At 57.9% G+C, this 15,457-nt stretch overlaps 1 protein-coding gene across 1 annotated transcript in view; it reads left to right on the forward strand.

Moving 5' to 3' along the window:
• The window catches only part of VAC14 (Vac14, PIKFYVE complex component), a 60,173-nt gene that overhangs the window by 24,036 nt on the left and 20,680 nt on the right, over window positions 1-15,457 (forward strand). Inside the window, exons 13-14 of the mRNA XM_026034341.1 lie at window positions 3,458-3,608; window positions 11,289-11,421. Of these exons, the coding sequence (XP_025890126.1) occupies window positions 3,458-3,608; window positions 11,289-11,421 (284 nt within the window). The remainder of the gene's footprint in view (window positions 1-3,457; window positions 3,609-11,288; window positions 11,422-15,457) is intronic.

Here is a 15,457-nt window from a genome sequence, read left to right on the forward strand (position 1 = left end):
AACTGAGCGCGCTCGAGGCACTGCGGAGAGAGCAAGAGCGGAGACAGAGCCCCGTGATTCCAACACTCCTGTCCTCTTATCACTGCTCTCTGTGCCCAGGGCTGCTGGAGCCGTGGGGAACAGYGGGCGTTGCTCCGATGCACCCTCTGTTTCATCACTTCTTGGCATCCTTCTCGTGAAAATCTCTGTAGGCCGACGATGGGGACTCTGTTCGGTAGCTCAGGTTGCTTCGTTTCTGCGCTGACTCCGGGGCTGTGTCCCTGTAGAGGAGAGACATGAGGCAGTAAAGAGCCACTTCTCGCCCTGCCCTCCTGCACCCAGCTGATGTCCCTGCCGTCTGTGCAGGGTGCCAAGGTGGAGGGGACCCAGCTCGGCAGATGGGACCATTGCCTGCACCCCATGCGCAGCAGGGAGAGCTGAGGACAGACCAGGCCCCAGGGACGCAGAGCAGCTCAACTCGCCCCAGCAGGATCCCTCGGGGCTCCAGTGCTGCCTCCCRCTCCGGCCCGCAGCCCTGCCGCGTGCGGGGGGACCCAGCGGCCATGCGCCTTTTTCCAGGAGCTGGAAATGGCTCCGGCCCCTGTTTGCTCCCCCTCCTGCCGCCTTGGACGGCAGCTGAGCTCCTGCCGGATGGTACCGGCTCCGCTTCCTGCCGGCCCGTTGCCATGGTGATGCCGGGCGCTCCCACGGGATGTTGCTTTCCTTGGAAGCGCCTCGCTCCGTCCTCTCGTCGCTCACACAAAGGGAGCYGCCGCTCGCCGTGGGCCCGCATGGGGATGCGCGGCGCATGCCAAGCGGCCCGCGCTCCGCTCCGGCCCCTGCGGCTCCTCCRGAGGCCGGGAAGCGCCTCTGGAGTGGGTGCTGGGGAGCAGCAGCTTCCCAGCCCCTCTCCCAGGGCTTTGGGGCTACCTCTTCCTCCCTTTCCACTCTACTCCCTTCCCCGCCGGGTCTCGTTTCCTCCACCTTTTCTCTCTGGGGAAGTCCACCCGTTGTGCGTTTCACAGAATCAGAGAATGGTTGAGGTTGGAAGGGACCTCCAGAGATCATCTAGTCCAACCTTCCTGCTCAAATAGGGACACCCAGAGCACGGGGCACAGGGTGGCATCCGGGCGGATTTGGAAGACCTCCAGAGAAGGAGACTCCACAGCCTCTCTGGGCAGCCTGTGCCAGGGCTCTGGCACCCTCACAGTCAAGAAGTTCCTCCTCACCTGGAGATGGAGCTGCCTGTGTTGCAACTTACACTCATTACCCCATGTCCTGTCACTGGCCACCACTGAGAAGAGCTTGGCCCCTTCCTACATTCCCTCTTCATGTCCTTATACACATTAATCAGATCTCCTCTCAATCTTCTCTTCTCCAGGCTAAACAGGCCCCACTTAGTCTCTCCTCATACAAGAGATGCTCCAGTCCCTTAGTCATCTCTGTCGCTCTCCGCGGGCCCCTCTCTAGAAGCTCCACGTCCCTCTTGTCCTGGGGAGCCCAGAGCTGCCCCCAGTGCTCCAGGTTTGGCCTCCCCAGAGCGGAGCAGAGGGGCAGGATCCCCTCCCTTGACCTGCTGGCAACSTCCTCCTGATGCAGCCAGGAGCCCATTGGCCTYCTTGGCCACAAGGACACAAGTTTCCTGCCTGCAGCCCCCGGAGCTGGGCTGGGGGACACCCTTCCCCTTAACCTCTGTAAAGCCGAAGCATCTCCGGCCACATCCACAAGCGGGTCTTGTCATGTGGACAGCACYTTTGGGGACGGACAGAGGGCTCGGGCGCTGCCAGCACGGGCCGTGAGCTCGGGACCATCATGGAGATAGGCTCTGGCTCCTTAGTTGGATTAAGGATCTGAGCTCGTGCGATGCAACGTGGCTCCTAACGTGTCGGGAGGCGAGAGGAGTGATTTTAGCTCTGCTTTTTCGTTCTGCTCAGCCTCTTTGTCCACCTTGGTTTGATCAGGGGAAATGGCTTGAAATGCACAGCTCTTAGACTGGTTTCCAAGCAGTGGGGCTGTGCGAGCTGTCCACTTCCCTGCTCTCCTTCCCCTGCTGCTAAGTTTTGTGTCTCTCTGCCAGTTTTAGCCAAATATGATGGTTTGGAACCCCCTGAGGCTGCTGTTTGCCCAGCTGCGAGAACTCGAGGCTCAAATTAGCGCCCTGCCCTTATGGGAAGGCTGCAGATTCGGCTGAACCGTTCAGTTAGACCCCAGAGAATCCACACAAGGGCAAATCTCAGGCAACGTGACCTTCCGAGTGGTGCTCAGAGGGTTATTGGCCTTCACGTGAAAAAGGGGCCGCCTCTTTCCAACAGGCCCAAGCAGGGGGAAAAAGAGAAGAGAGTTTGTGCATCCGCAAGGATCGTCTCCATGCGGAAAGCGGCCAGATTCCTCTCTGCTTCCCGCGTGCAGAGCCAGAGCGCAGCCTCCCTTCCGTGGAAGAGGAGGAGGTTGCAGCAAGCTCCCGTGTTCTTCCTGCCCTCGTCGTGCAAAGGCTGTTGTCATCTTTTATTCCCTCCCCAGGAGAGCTGCAGGTTGTGGCCTAACAAGGTTTGTGCCCATTGGCACATCCCGAGGGCCGTGGGGCCTCTTGTTTATCCACCTGCGGAGCCGGAGGCTCCTGCTGGCCCTTCCCCATGGCCAGTGCTGCCTTCCCTCCTGGTTTTCCCCATGCACAAGAGGGATTTGCAGTTTGCAGGGGAGAAGGGGAGGATGTAACCCACGATATAGGGTTTATCCCCAGTTTCTGCACTGTGTACAGTGTGGACCCGTTGCGGGACTCCTAGTGTCCTCCTGCCCGGCTCCCTGCCCACTGTGGCTAGGGCACAAAATGCCCAAAGCTGCCCGAGAACATGGAAAAAGTCCATGCTGGGGGAAAAGGAGGGTGCAGGGCTGCGCTACGCAGAGCAGGAATGAGCACCTTCCCACCAGCCTGTCCACCCTGCACGCGCTTGGAACGCGCCGGCGGGACTGGTGGGACATGGAGACGCAAGGACACCGAGATGAAGATGGACCTGAAATAGCTTCAGACACCAGCAGAGCTGGGCGAGAAAGAAGTAATAGCTTTGCCAGATATGCTATATATAGGTAGCGTAGACTCATTTAACTTGTTCTGGAAGGCAAGAGCTATTAAATACAGATGTCAGCTCTGCCCCGACGTCCTGACTGCTGGGTGGCAGGGTCTACTGGTCTTGAATGTCTCCCCAAACATGTGGGAGATGTCAGGCCGGCCTGGTTGAGCTGGAACTGCGGCCTTGTGTGGGACCGGGGGGACCATGCGGAGGCGGATGGCCAAATTGCCAGCTCAGCACGTGGGGTTTATCCCGACTCCCTGGTTAAGAAGGGGAGTGAGGAGGCAAAACCCCAGAGCACCCTTATGTAGGAAGGGAGAAGAGCAACGATGGGGACCCAGAGGTTGGCCCCGCGCCCGCCTCGCCATTGCRTTGTTCCCGTTCACCCCGCGCTCTCCGTCTCTTTGCAGGTTATCCTGAAGGACCTCGAAGTTCTGGCTGAGATCGCTTCTTCTCCCGCAGGTCAGACGGAGGGACCAGGTGCCTCGGAGGGCACCGAGGTGCGACCGAGCCAGGTAGAGCTCCACGTCCCCGTCAGAGGCAGCCAGCTGAGTTCCTCCGGTAAGGGCCTCCGCRTTGCACCTCACTGGCAGCCGTTGGAATTCACAGAATTCCAGAATTGCGGAGCACGCTCTGGCTTCYGAGTCATTTCATTGCCCTCGAGGCTCAGTGGCACCTGTCAGATGTGGTCAGGCAGAAAGGAAGGCCCTTCTTGTGCTAACAAATCAATATATCAATTCCACCCCCTAATGGCTTGGGAATTAGAGAATCTGCCATGGAGCAGGACAGAGAACTGTCTTCATTCTTTTCTTTAGCTCGCATCTTGTTCCTCATTTGGGGTTTGGTCACAGTCAGAATCTGTTTAGCAGCAGTGTGCAGCAGAGGCTGATGGAGGGATGCCATTATGGTCCCTTTTTGTGAGACAATCTATTTTACTGCAATAATAAGTGGTCTTCTAGAGAGCTCCCTCCTCCTCCTCCTAACTCCACCCTGCTGTCTGCACACAGGACTAGGAGAAAGTGGAGGGGAGACCACGTCTCGGGTGCCCCAGGAATGAAAAGGTCCGAGTAACTGCAAGTCCCTTGGGTGCTGTTCTCTTCTCTCCTGGTAAAAGTCCATTTTTAGGACTTTTACCCCCCTAGGAGGGGGTAAAAGCCCCTCAAAAGGCTTGAGGGGCTGGTGCAGCATGCTGCCTGTTGGAGGCTGCTGCACGTGAGGAACAAACCGCTACCTTGCTCTGAGTGGCAGGTGAAGGGAGGTGAAGAGGGACCGTTCTGTTTTATAGGGATTTGAGGAGGAAAAAAAAAAARGRAAAAAAGGGAAAGAAAGCCTTTCATAATCATCCTAGCCCACATGCAACTTTTTCACCTTCCTTTCTCTAGTCCTTTGCAGTTGGTTGGCATCCCCTTCTCCTCTGCTGCTGTTTAAGAGCCTCCCTTCTGTAGGGTCTAAGCCAAGCGCTGCTGGCCAAAGACAAGTTTTTCACATCAGCTTTRGGCTGTAAACTCGGAGCAGAGCCCAGGCTGTGTGTGCCTCGCAAAACCACCCGAGCAACGAGGAGCWCCACATCTGCTGCCCTCACTCCTCCCTGGGCCTTCGTTTCTCCGAAGGCCTCCAGTACCTCGCTGCCTTGCAAGGTTCCTGATTAGCAACCAGGTTTGGAGAATCCCTTGGGCTGTTTCTTTTCTGCAGGTCTATGCTGTAGCCAGGAGGAGCGTTATCGATCCTGCGGTGTCCGGAGCGGGACGGGGCCCTTGGAGCAGCTCTGGCAGCGCTGGCTGAGCAGCTGAAGYGCTGCAGTTGAGATCATGCTCATGGCTGTCTGAGGTTTCCTTCCTTGTGGATTTATCTAAAAATAGCACGCTGGATGGCGTGTATCCTAACGGCTGCCGTGGCCCCTTTTAGTATCTGGAAGAGCAACTTGGCTTCAGTTATCCGAGTGTAACGTCAGGGAGGAATCTGGATCCCTCCACATTTAGCAGCTCGGCTGTGGCCACAGCTCCAGTTGCCCTGGCATGGAAATGGCTGAAATGCCACGCAAGTCGCCGGGCGCTCTCGCTCCCTCACCCTGTTTCCTATTCCTTCTAACACATGGGAAAATTGATTTTTATTTTTTTTTTAAGTTATTTGCGATAGAGCTTTGCAAAGAAAAAAAATTGTTGGCTTCTACCCAAAAGTAGATGCTTTTGGGGGAGGAGAAAATGAGCCTCAGACTTTCGTAAGGGAGGAATCTGGCCCCCTTCCCGTCCGTCTGTGGCCACCCAGGCCTCACGCACGGGCCGGTGCTGCCTGCTCTGCTTCGGCCCGCAGAGGAGTGAGGGGTTGTGGCCTGGCTAGGACCCTCCTGGGGCCCGGCTGTGAGCGAGGAAGCTCTTGAGGATGGCGGGGGCTGTTGTTTGGGGCTTGCTTTGTGGGAGCGGGAGTTGTTCCCACATCCAGGCGTGTTCCCGGGGGCAGGCGGCGCGGCTGGAAAGCGTGAGCCCAAAGTCTGCCGGGGAGGCCGAGGAGGCCTTTGCTGGGCTCCTCATCCAGACACGGGGCCCGTGCGAGTGTTGGGACCATCACACCCGGGGGTACCCATTAAAACACGGAGCTGGCCGCTCTGCCCTGCAGCTCCAAAGCAAGCGGAGAGGGCAGCGGGGAAGGCGGAGGGCGCCCATGCCGGAGTCTTCCCCCCCGCCGCTTCCGCGCTGCCCGTCTGCTTTCTTCCCTCCCTCAGGACGTGTTTGTGCAGTTGTTTCCTTGCCATTGAGCTCGGTTTCCTTCGGCCGCGCGCCGCCCGCGCGGGGAGGCCGTGTCCCGCTTCCGCAGCCCGTTCCCAGCGCCGCGCTTTATTTAGCCGCTTTGTTYGGCCCTTACGTAAGGCCCGGGCCGCCCGCCGGCGGCCCCTCCGCGCACAAAGAGCCCCGGAGGCCCCGGTTCCCTCCTCCAGCCCCGCGCAGGGGCCAGCGCGGCAAGAGGCCCTCGCCACGGGTGACACCCTTCGATGCAGTTCTATCCCRCGTGGGAGCAGAGAGCATCCTCCGCCAGGACGCGGACAGATCCGAGGCGCAAATCCCGAAGCAGCTTCGGCTCGTTGTCATGTTCCCTCTCCCTCTTGCTCCGGGGGCTCCTGCCTGGCCRGGGGTCTCGGGACGGCGCCGTGCCCGCTCCGGTGTTCGGCAGCACGGGATGTTTACCGGGACTGGGTGCGTGGGTGTGCGGAGAGGCCCTAGGTCGTTGCTTTCAGCCAATTGTCCATGGTTGTCCCAGGAGTTCATGGATTACTCCTCCAGAGCCTGCTGAAAGCATCTGGGAAACCTACTCCATTGAATTTAAACTTTACGCCCCTTGGAAAACTTGCAGGACTCCAGAGCCTGGGCGGTGGAGGGGGAAAGGAAAAAGCAAAACTTGAGAATTGCTGTTCCAGGGGTTTCCCATGCACATTGGGGTTTTTTTTTTTTTTTTTTTTTTTGAGGAATTCTGTTCCTAGTGAGCCAAAACGCTCGCTTCAAGCTCTCTGCCACTCGGCTGCTCGGTCTGTGCCGCTCATACGTGTGCGCAGGTGGCAGCCCAGGGCCAAGTCTGGAGCCGTGGCCCTCTCTGGAGAGCCTGGAAAAGGGTCGGTTGGCACCTGAAGACACCGGCCAGGAACCTGGAGGCTGCAGGGGGTCCGTGCAGGGGAGCAAGGAGCAGCTGGCCTGTCCTCAGCTTGTTTAGTTTTGCTAAGCTTCAGCTTTCTAACGACACGGGGAAAATATTTCCGAGGGTCTGAAGAGGGTTTTATTTCAGAGGGTTTTTGGAGTTGAAAACTATTGGCTTGCCTGCTGCYGTGAGGGGTAGGTTCTGGAAGAAACATCGCATTGAAGCCTGGCTGCAAATGCTTTTCTGAGCCTTGTGCCAGCTTTTTTGGTGGCTGCAGGCTGGGAAATTTGTGAACGGGGCTGATTTGATTGAGACTTGTGCCTTGGGCCTGAGAAATCCTTGTGAAAGTCCGGGAAGGGTCACTAGGATGTTCCATCCTGTTGCTCCCAGGTGCTGGTTTAACAAGGCYGTGATGAAGAGGGTCCCCCTATACACACCTTGGTGAGGCCACATCTGGAGACTGTGTCCGGTTCTGGGATCCCCAGGACAAGAGGGATGTGGAGCTGCTGGAGAGAGTCCAGCGCAGGGCTACGAGGATGATCAGGGGCCTGGAACATCTGCCCTGTGAGGAGAGGCTGAGGGAGCTGGGCCTGTTCAGCCTGGAGAAGAGGAGGCTGAGGGGGGACCTGATCAGTGTCTATAGATACCTCAAGGGAGGCAGTGAGGAGGATGAGGCGGCCTCTTTTCAGTGGTGGCCAGCAATAGGACTAGAGGAAACGGCCACAAGCTGAGGCACCAAAAGCTTCACAGGAACTTGAGGGAAAAAATCTTGACAGTGAGGGTGCCAGAGCCCTGGCACAGGCTGCCCAGAGATGCTGTGGAGTCTCCTTCTCTGGAGGTCTTCCAAACCCGCTTGGATGCCGCCTGTGCCCTGTGCTCTGGGTGACCCTGTGTGTGCAGGGAGGTTGGACTAGATGATCTCAGGAGGTCCCTTCCAACCTTAAGCATTCTGTGATCCTGTGACTCTAGGGTGCTGCTCATCTGCTAGTGCGGCTGGAGATGGCCCCCAGTGCCAGGGAATCCTGCGTAACACGGGGACGGAGCAGGGAATTGAGAGGTCACAACTCCTCACAGCKCTCTGCGACGCTGCTCCCACCTGGTGCTGCCCCAGGTAGTACTTGGGAATGGCCTTGGTAGGATGTAGAGCCAAACCCCCGGGATGCAGCTGGCACCTCCCAAGATCTGTGACCTGGTTTCCATTTTGCCTGCTCCAGATTCTGTTTTGCTCGGGGAGATCCAGAGGATCCGTGCAGCAAAGGCCGTGGAAATACATGCAYGTCTTCCCCCGCTCCGACCTTCCCACTGACATTGCTCAGAGCCCAGCTGAGCTGCCAACATGTTTGCATCTGTTTCTAACTAGGACTTGCACTGGGTTTTATTTTTTTCAGTTCTGTTTTTTGTTTTTTTTAAAAAAAAAAAAAAGAGGTTTCTATTTTTAGCCCTCTCAGTGAGGTTCCTCTGTGGCGGCTTTCGCAAAAGCCCAAATTCAAAACATCCTGGTGGGGAAAGGCTGTCGGGGGGAGACGCTTGGCAGATTCCCACGTCCCCACATTGGGTTTCACTTAGGAACATCTGCCGGTGCTGCGGCTCCGGGTGCCCGGCCCGCTCCGGCTCCRGGTGCCCGGCCCGCTCCGGCTCCGGACAACGTGCCAGAACCAAAGGAGTCCCTTCCCGGGAGAGCGGCAGGCACAGGGCTGACCCCGTTACATCCAAGCCAACCTCTCCCCGCTCTGTCCTCAGCCCTATGCGTTTTGAGGCTTTCTGCAGCGAGTGGCCTGGCTGCTCCAGGCAGYGCTGCAATATATATTTATAAGGGCCTTCGTCTCGGTTCCTAATTGCTTGTCGCTTTTGATTTACGAGGCGGACGCTGGAGCGATCGGAGCGACCGGAGCGTGCTGGCGGCACAGACTGCAGGCGAGCGGGACAGCTCGGCCAGGGGGGGAGAGGCCACCAGAGCTGGCGTCCRAGTGGGAAGCTCCGGCTGGCCCATTAGGGTTTCTGGCTCTGCCCCAGGCTGCGGCATTTCCCTTGGAAACAAGGATCTGCRAGGATGGAGTGGATGCTCTAGGTGTTCAGGAGGTAACTCGGGTCCATCACATGGAAAGGAGTTTCTTTGTCTTGACCGAGAGAAATGGCAAAGGGAGCTCCAAGGCTCTGGTAGGTCTTGGAGAGCAGCAGCTCTGTCCTCCCCCTGGACAGCTCCAGAAAGTAGGGGGAAACATTACTTGGAATGTGGTCATGTGTCTACCCTGGAGCCTCCAAACTCAGCTGAGAGGAAGAAGCTGGGAGCGCACCGTGCCCGTGCTTAATGGCACTGCTGGGCTGGGCCCCACATTCCCCATTGTGCTTGTGACAGCTGGACCGTAGGATTGACTCCATCATTCCCCAGAGCAGGSATCTTGCCTCTCCCAACTCCCTTCTCCATAGGAATAAAAAAAGCCAGAGAAGCAGCCGAGCTGTTTCCCCAGCCCTGCTTGTGGTTGTGGTGCGTTAGCAGCCGATCTGGCACCTTATGGATCTGCAAAGCGGCGCTTTCGGGGAAAGGGGGAGGCGCACGCTGCGATTAACTGAGCCACAGTTTTCTTAACACTCCTCTCTGCCTGTCTCGCRTGCTTCCTAGGAACGCTCCGAAGCGGAGCCCGTCGCCGCCTCTGTGCCCGAAGGTGGCAGGTCCCAGCAGCAGCTCAGCAAGGGGACGCCTGGCTGCCTTGGCGGCTCTTGGAAGCCTTGCGGGATGGCTCAGGATGCTGCTCGGAAGGACACACTCRGCCAGGAGGGCTCTGTAGGGAGGCAGCGCGAGCGCTGGCCTGTTAGGTGGGCAGGAAAAGCAGCGCTGGCTGAAGGAACAGGATTGCGCCAGCTGTCCCTTCCCCCTGGCATTCCCAGCGCTCCCAGGGGCCAGGAATAAGAGCCTTTGCCCCCAAGAAACCTTGACGTCCCACTCTCTTCTGCGGGGCAAACCGGGCTGCATCTTTTCCACATCGTTGTCCTCTGGGTGTGCTGTTCCCCCTGCCCTCCTCTTCCTCGCTGCAGCCCCATCCAGCTTTGCCTGAGCGGAGCAGAGGACAGGGGGACACCGAGGGATGGTGCTTTCCAGGAGCCGCTGTTTGTGGCCCTGTGTGGGCTAAACCAGGTGTCTTCCTCAGCACTTGATAAATTTGCTTTAATTCTCATTGCTGGGCTACGTAGCATGGGCAGTTATTGAATTTTGCCCACTGTGTCTGCGTCGTGGCAGCTTTGGCTGGGGACCTTTGACGTGCTCTGGCAAGGGCACCCAGCTGGGCTCCGAAGGAAGGAGAAGAACGCATCGGCGCCCGGAGCTGGATGAACCTGCGGGCTGCAGCTTGGGTCTCATCTCGGCTGTGATTCTGGCTTTTGGAGAGCTGGTGGTGGCATTTTTGGCTTGCAAWGGGCATCACTCACAGAATCCCAGAATCCCAGAATGGTTAAGGTTGGAAGGGTCCTCCAGAGATCATCTAGTCCAACCTTCCTGCTCCAGCAGGGACACCCAGAGCATGGGGCACAGGGCGGCATCCAGGCGGGTTTGAAGACCTCTAGAGAAGGAGCCTCCACAACCTCCCTGGGCAGCCTGTGCCAGGGCTCTGGCACCCTCACAGTCAAGTCCTTCCTCACATGGACATGGAGCTGTCTGTGTTGCAGTTTGCACCCAYTGCCYCTTGTCCTGTCACTGGCCACCACTGAGAAGAGCTTGGCCCCTTCCTCCCTACATTTCCTCTTCATGAACTTATCCATGTTGATCAGATCCCCTCCCAGCCTTCTCTTCTCCAGGCTAAACAGGCCCAACTCAGTCACTCGGCCAACTCAGTCTTAGCATTGCCTAAGGAGCCCCACAAGAAATCCCACCCTCCGCGCCGGCTGTGTGCCGTCGCCATCCCCATCCTCTCCTGCCGCAGCAGAAGGGCCGTCGCCACTCGCTGCTGGGGCTCTGCCCGTTTCCCAGGCTGGGAGATGCCAACCAGAGGCACCAACTGCACAACAGTTCTGCCCAGCTGGGCGGAACTTGCAGCTTTGCAAGTGGAGCTGCGGCGTGTGGTGTCCTCTGGGCTCCTGTTTCCAGCCTGCTTTCAAGCAGRGCCGAGCAGCCTATGGGTAGAGCACAGCTCTGCTTTGGCTCAGGATAATCTGCACCTTTGCACGAAGGCACCTTTGTTTTGGCACGTCTGGTCTCACTGACATAATATTTTTGTCCACATCAGCTTACCTGCAGCCCGGAGGAAGCGCAGGACTGCGGTCAGAGCTGGAAGAGGATACCCAGGGATATGGGAGTCGCTCTTGACAGGGCTGATGCGGTACCTCGAGCAGCCGTTTTCCAACAAGCTGCTCAAATGGAGCAGCTCTGGGACCATCTTCCCCCAAGGCCTCTCTGCTGCTGCCTCGCGGGCTGCCAGGGCCACGAGGTGCTTTCTGCAGGGCTGGGCAGTGCCATGACCAGGCTGATGCTGCTGGAGCTCAGCAGATGCTGTGATCCAAGGCTCCGAGATGGAGCTGTCGTGCCCCTTCCCTTCTGCTTTCAGCGCGTTTCGGGAGGCCACTCTGCCCAAGGCTGCGTTTGCGGCCCTGCCCCAGCTGCCCTGTAACTCGCTGTYTCCTCTGCAGGTACCAAAGGCATGGAGTGCTCTCCCTCCACGCCCACCATGAACTCCTACTTCTACAAGTTCATGATCAACCTGCTCAAGAGGTTCAGCAGCGAGCGGAAGCTCCTGGAGACGAGAGGGGCCTTCATTATCAGGTCAGAGCGCCGCGCTCCACTCCGAGCTTTGCCATAATCCTGGAACTCCTTCCTGGCAATGTGAGCTGGGCAGGAAGGGCTTGAGCAGTTGAGGCAAGTGCCGAGCTTTCCTGGATCCCCAGGAGCCAGGACCATTCCTGCCAATCTCCTTGGCTTGCTGGCTCTCGAGGCTGCTGTTATGGAGCAGACGGACTTGCCCTTTGCATGTTGAGACATCCTAGCCTTTGCTCCGTGCCCCGGGGCAAAGTATCTCCTTATTAAATGGTGTTGTCAGATCCCGTTTCGTTAGGACACAAACAGACCAGCCGGAGCATGAAGACGGGCTCAGGGTGCCAAGTCAGCTGGTTCCTTTAAGCCAGGTCAGGTCTGGGTGCAGCAGATCAGCGTAACTGGTGTCAGGCACGTGACATTGGCCTGGTGGAAGCCCCTCGTCCGGGTATTTCATTTCATGCAGTTGAGTAGTGAGAGGCCAAGTCGCTCACTTGGAAGAGAAAGCAGGGGGAGGAGAGGACGAGGAGTCAATGTCTCGGTCTCTTGCACAGGTTTTGCTTCCACTTTTTGAAGGAAAAAAAGCGGAGTTTGAAGGAGTTCGTGTTAGGTGGTAGATGCAGTGAATTCCTCAGCTTAGAAATAATGGACTTAACAGTCAAGAAAAAAAAATATATATATATATCAGGAATCTGGGRGGAGGTAGGGGCACGGCTCTGTATTTTTCCTTCCTTGCTTTCAGCGTGGTGCCGTCGAAATGTGCTGAAAGAGCATGAGGCGCGTGGAAGAAATCAGCTGCCTCTGCAGAGGCAGATGTCAAGGTCCCAAGTGAAGGATTAACCGCTCCGCCAGCTCCGAGGTCCAGGAAAATACAGGGAGTCTAGCCCTCCAAGTCATCCCRGTCTGACTTTTGCGTTAGCTGAGCGCCCCGGGGTCTGCTCCCTATAACAGGGGGTGCCCACATCTTTGGGGTGGCCTCGACACGGTGATGAAAAGCGTGGCCGGGTAGGCTAGAAGTGACTCTTCGGTCCGTGGTGCAGGAGAGGGGTAGCAGATTCCCCCCTGCTGCTGCCTGGTGTTAAAAGTCGGTGTCTTAACCCAAAGATTCATTGAAAAAACCTATTTCCTCTGCCAGAATCTAGCGTGGGATGGGATTTTTGCCTTCTCTTAAGAGTCTGGAAATGTTGAGCTTAATCACTTGGGGATCTAAGGATAGGAGAGGGGGAAAAAAATCCCGTTTTTAGTGTTTTCCCTGGTGTCTGCAAAACGGGAGCACAGAATGTGGTTTGAATGAGCGACCTCGGAGAGGCCCAAGTGGCCCTGGATTTCGCTAGAGGGGCCGGGCAGCTGGGTCTGGTCAGCGCAGCGAGCCTGGACAGTGTCCCGTGGAAAAGTTTAAAGGGTTTAAAGGGTTTTTTGTACTGCAATCATCTCAAATTCCTCCCTCCGGCCCCAGCAGAAGTCCCTCGGCTCTCCCCGGGCAGGCTGGGCCGCTCCCAGAGCCAGCGGTGTCATCAGAGCAGTGAGCGGTGACTCAGAGGCGCAGAATTGCAAAAAAAAAAAAAAGGAAAAAAGGAAAAAAAATCCAATTTGATGCAAAAAATCCCGCCTCAAGCCTCTGTCCGAACTCGGGCACGTTGTGGCGTGCGTGTCGCTGCTCCCACCTTGCCTGGGATGAGCCCTGCCCTGGGGTGCCCGCAATTCACTCTGAAACCTAGTGAAGAGCCAAGAACGCCGGGCGGGAAGAGAGCAGGGAAAAAGTTCGCAGAGCTCTCCGGAAGAGATTGATCCATTGCCAGGGAGACCCACTTAATGTGGGAGCCTCGTGGCGCTATTTTTAGGCCCTTTCCAAAGCGGAGCCATATGTGTTTTCCTGCAGGATCTCTCGGCGCTGTCCGCAGGCAAGCTGGCTGTTACGGCGGGTGGGGGTGAGGAGCCAGCCCCTTGTTTGACTTGGGAGAAGCCGACGATTTTTCAGGATTGCCTGGAGAACCCAAAGCAAATATGTGGGCAGGCGGCAGCCAAGGGCAATCCCGGGYGCCGGGGATTGCTCCCCTTGTTCCCGAAACCACCGGTGCCTTTTCTGAGGCCTGGCAATAAGGAAAGTTCGATGGACCCAGCAGCTCCCTCCTTATCCAGGCTGGAGCGGCGGGGAGGGAAAATCAACCCGTTAGGTTTAGGCAATTATTTCCAAGCAAGGGATTAGGGCTTAGCAGAAAAGGAAATGTGGGATGGGGATCTGCAACAGAACGCAGCAGTTTTCCCTGCCGTGGCAGGGATAGTGTGGGCAGCAGAGGCGGCTGGTTTTGCTCGTGCTCCTTGGCACCCGCTTGTTGCACCAAGGGGGCTTTGGTCGCCCTCCTGCTACATCCTCGAGGCCCCTCACGGCACCGCGGGGGCTTGGGAGCACAATCCGATGCCCATTGGTGCCCAGGAACCTGCCCACGCGGCAGAGGGAAGCGAAGCCTCCAGGAAAGGGCCCTTGAAGGCTCTTCAAAGGCACCGAGCACTCACTTGACTCCAGGGCCTCGTAAACATTTAGAAGAGAGACCCTCTTTGCGCAAGGAGTCGTCATCCAGAAGCCCCCGGAGAAGGGATGTTTATTGGCACAGGACTCTCGCCTGGTGGGCAAAGCCCTTTCAAGCTTCCTACCCCTCAAAGAAGCTTCATGGTCTCTTCCAAGGATGTTTTTTTTTGCCCAGAGTGGGTTTTGTGCTGCTCCAGAGATGGAGGTTGCCCWTGGGGCTCGGTCTCTTGTTGCTACTTGCGACTTGTTTTAGGCTCAGGGCCGGAGGGTGCCTGGAAAAGCCCCTTTCGAAGGCCGAGCGCCGCTGCTTCCACCCAGCCCRCGTTCGTCTGCCGTCGGGGAAGCTGCTGTCAGAGGCAGGAGCCCTCATCCCTGCTGGTGCCACCTCTGCGCGCGGCCCGGGGACCTTCCAGCCTTGCTGCTAGAGGCCCTTGTGGCCTCTCTGCCCTAGCTGGACCGTGGCGGGGAAGGAGCCCTGGGCTCCACAGAGCCTCTGAACGAGAAGAAAACATCCGCGCTCAGCTCCAGGCCTCCCCATTATGGCTTGGGAGCGGCACAAAAATGCAGAGGAGCTTCCAAAGCGTCACGTGTCGCCTCGCATCCGTGCAGGCGTCCGGCGAGCAAGGAGGCTGGCGAGGAAGAGGGGCCAGGTTGGGAGGAAGAGCCGAGCTGAGGGGCAGTGGTATTAACCCACGTCACTACGTGACCCCCCATATGTGACCACTCCATAGGATGCGTCTCCACCGTTGGGATTCTCTGTGTGTGTTTCCTGCCTCGGGCGGAGCGAGTGCCCAGGGTGGCCCGGCACTTCCCGAAGCACCATCGGAGCAGCCCGTGGCTCACCCCTTCCCGGCAGCGGCGTCATGGGACCGGGGCGGCTCGTGGCTCCTGACAGGCTCCGCTGCAGCGGATGCAGCTCCGGCTTTGCGGCATCGGCTGGCAACTTGGAAAATCCCCCGGCAGCTGCAGGGAGGGGACCTAGGGGCTGGGAAATCCTTGCCGGGGTCTGATGGCGAGGGCAGAGCTGGGGCCTGACCCCCATGTCACGGCAGCTCGTTCCGGGTGCATGAAACAGAATCCCAGAATCCCAGAATGTTCAAGGTTGGAAGGGACCTCCAGAGATCATCTAGTCCAACCCCCCTGCTCAAGCAGGGACACTCAGAGCACGGGSCACAGGGTGACATCCAGGCGGATTTGGRAGACCTCCAGAGAAGGAGCCTCCACAGCCTCCCTGGGCAGCCTGTGCCAGGGCTCTGGCACCCTCACAGTCAAGTYCTTCCTCACATGGAGATGGAGCTGYCTGTGTTGCAGCTTGCACCCATTGCCCCTTGTCCTGGCACTGGCCACCACTGAGAGGAGCTTGGCCCCTTCCTCCCTACATTCCCCCTGCAGGTACTTAGACGTGTTAATCGGGAGGAGGAGTGAGGAGGACTGCGGCTGGGCAGGAGCAGGGGGATTGCAGGCAACAAAACCGGGGGTTGTTTTTCCGGCCTGAACGGTCTCGCTCAGCAAAGTGCAAAA

This window comes from Nothoprocta perdicaria, unplaced genomic scaffold (genome assembly GCF_003342845.1).
Source record: "Nothoprocta perdicaria isolate Ctin4 unplaced genomic scaffold, notPer1 scaffold_143, whole genome shotgun sequence".
Taxonomy (NCBI): Eukaryota; Metazoa; Chordata; class Aves; order Tinamiformes; family Tinamidae; genus Nothoprocta; species Nothoprocta perdicaria.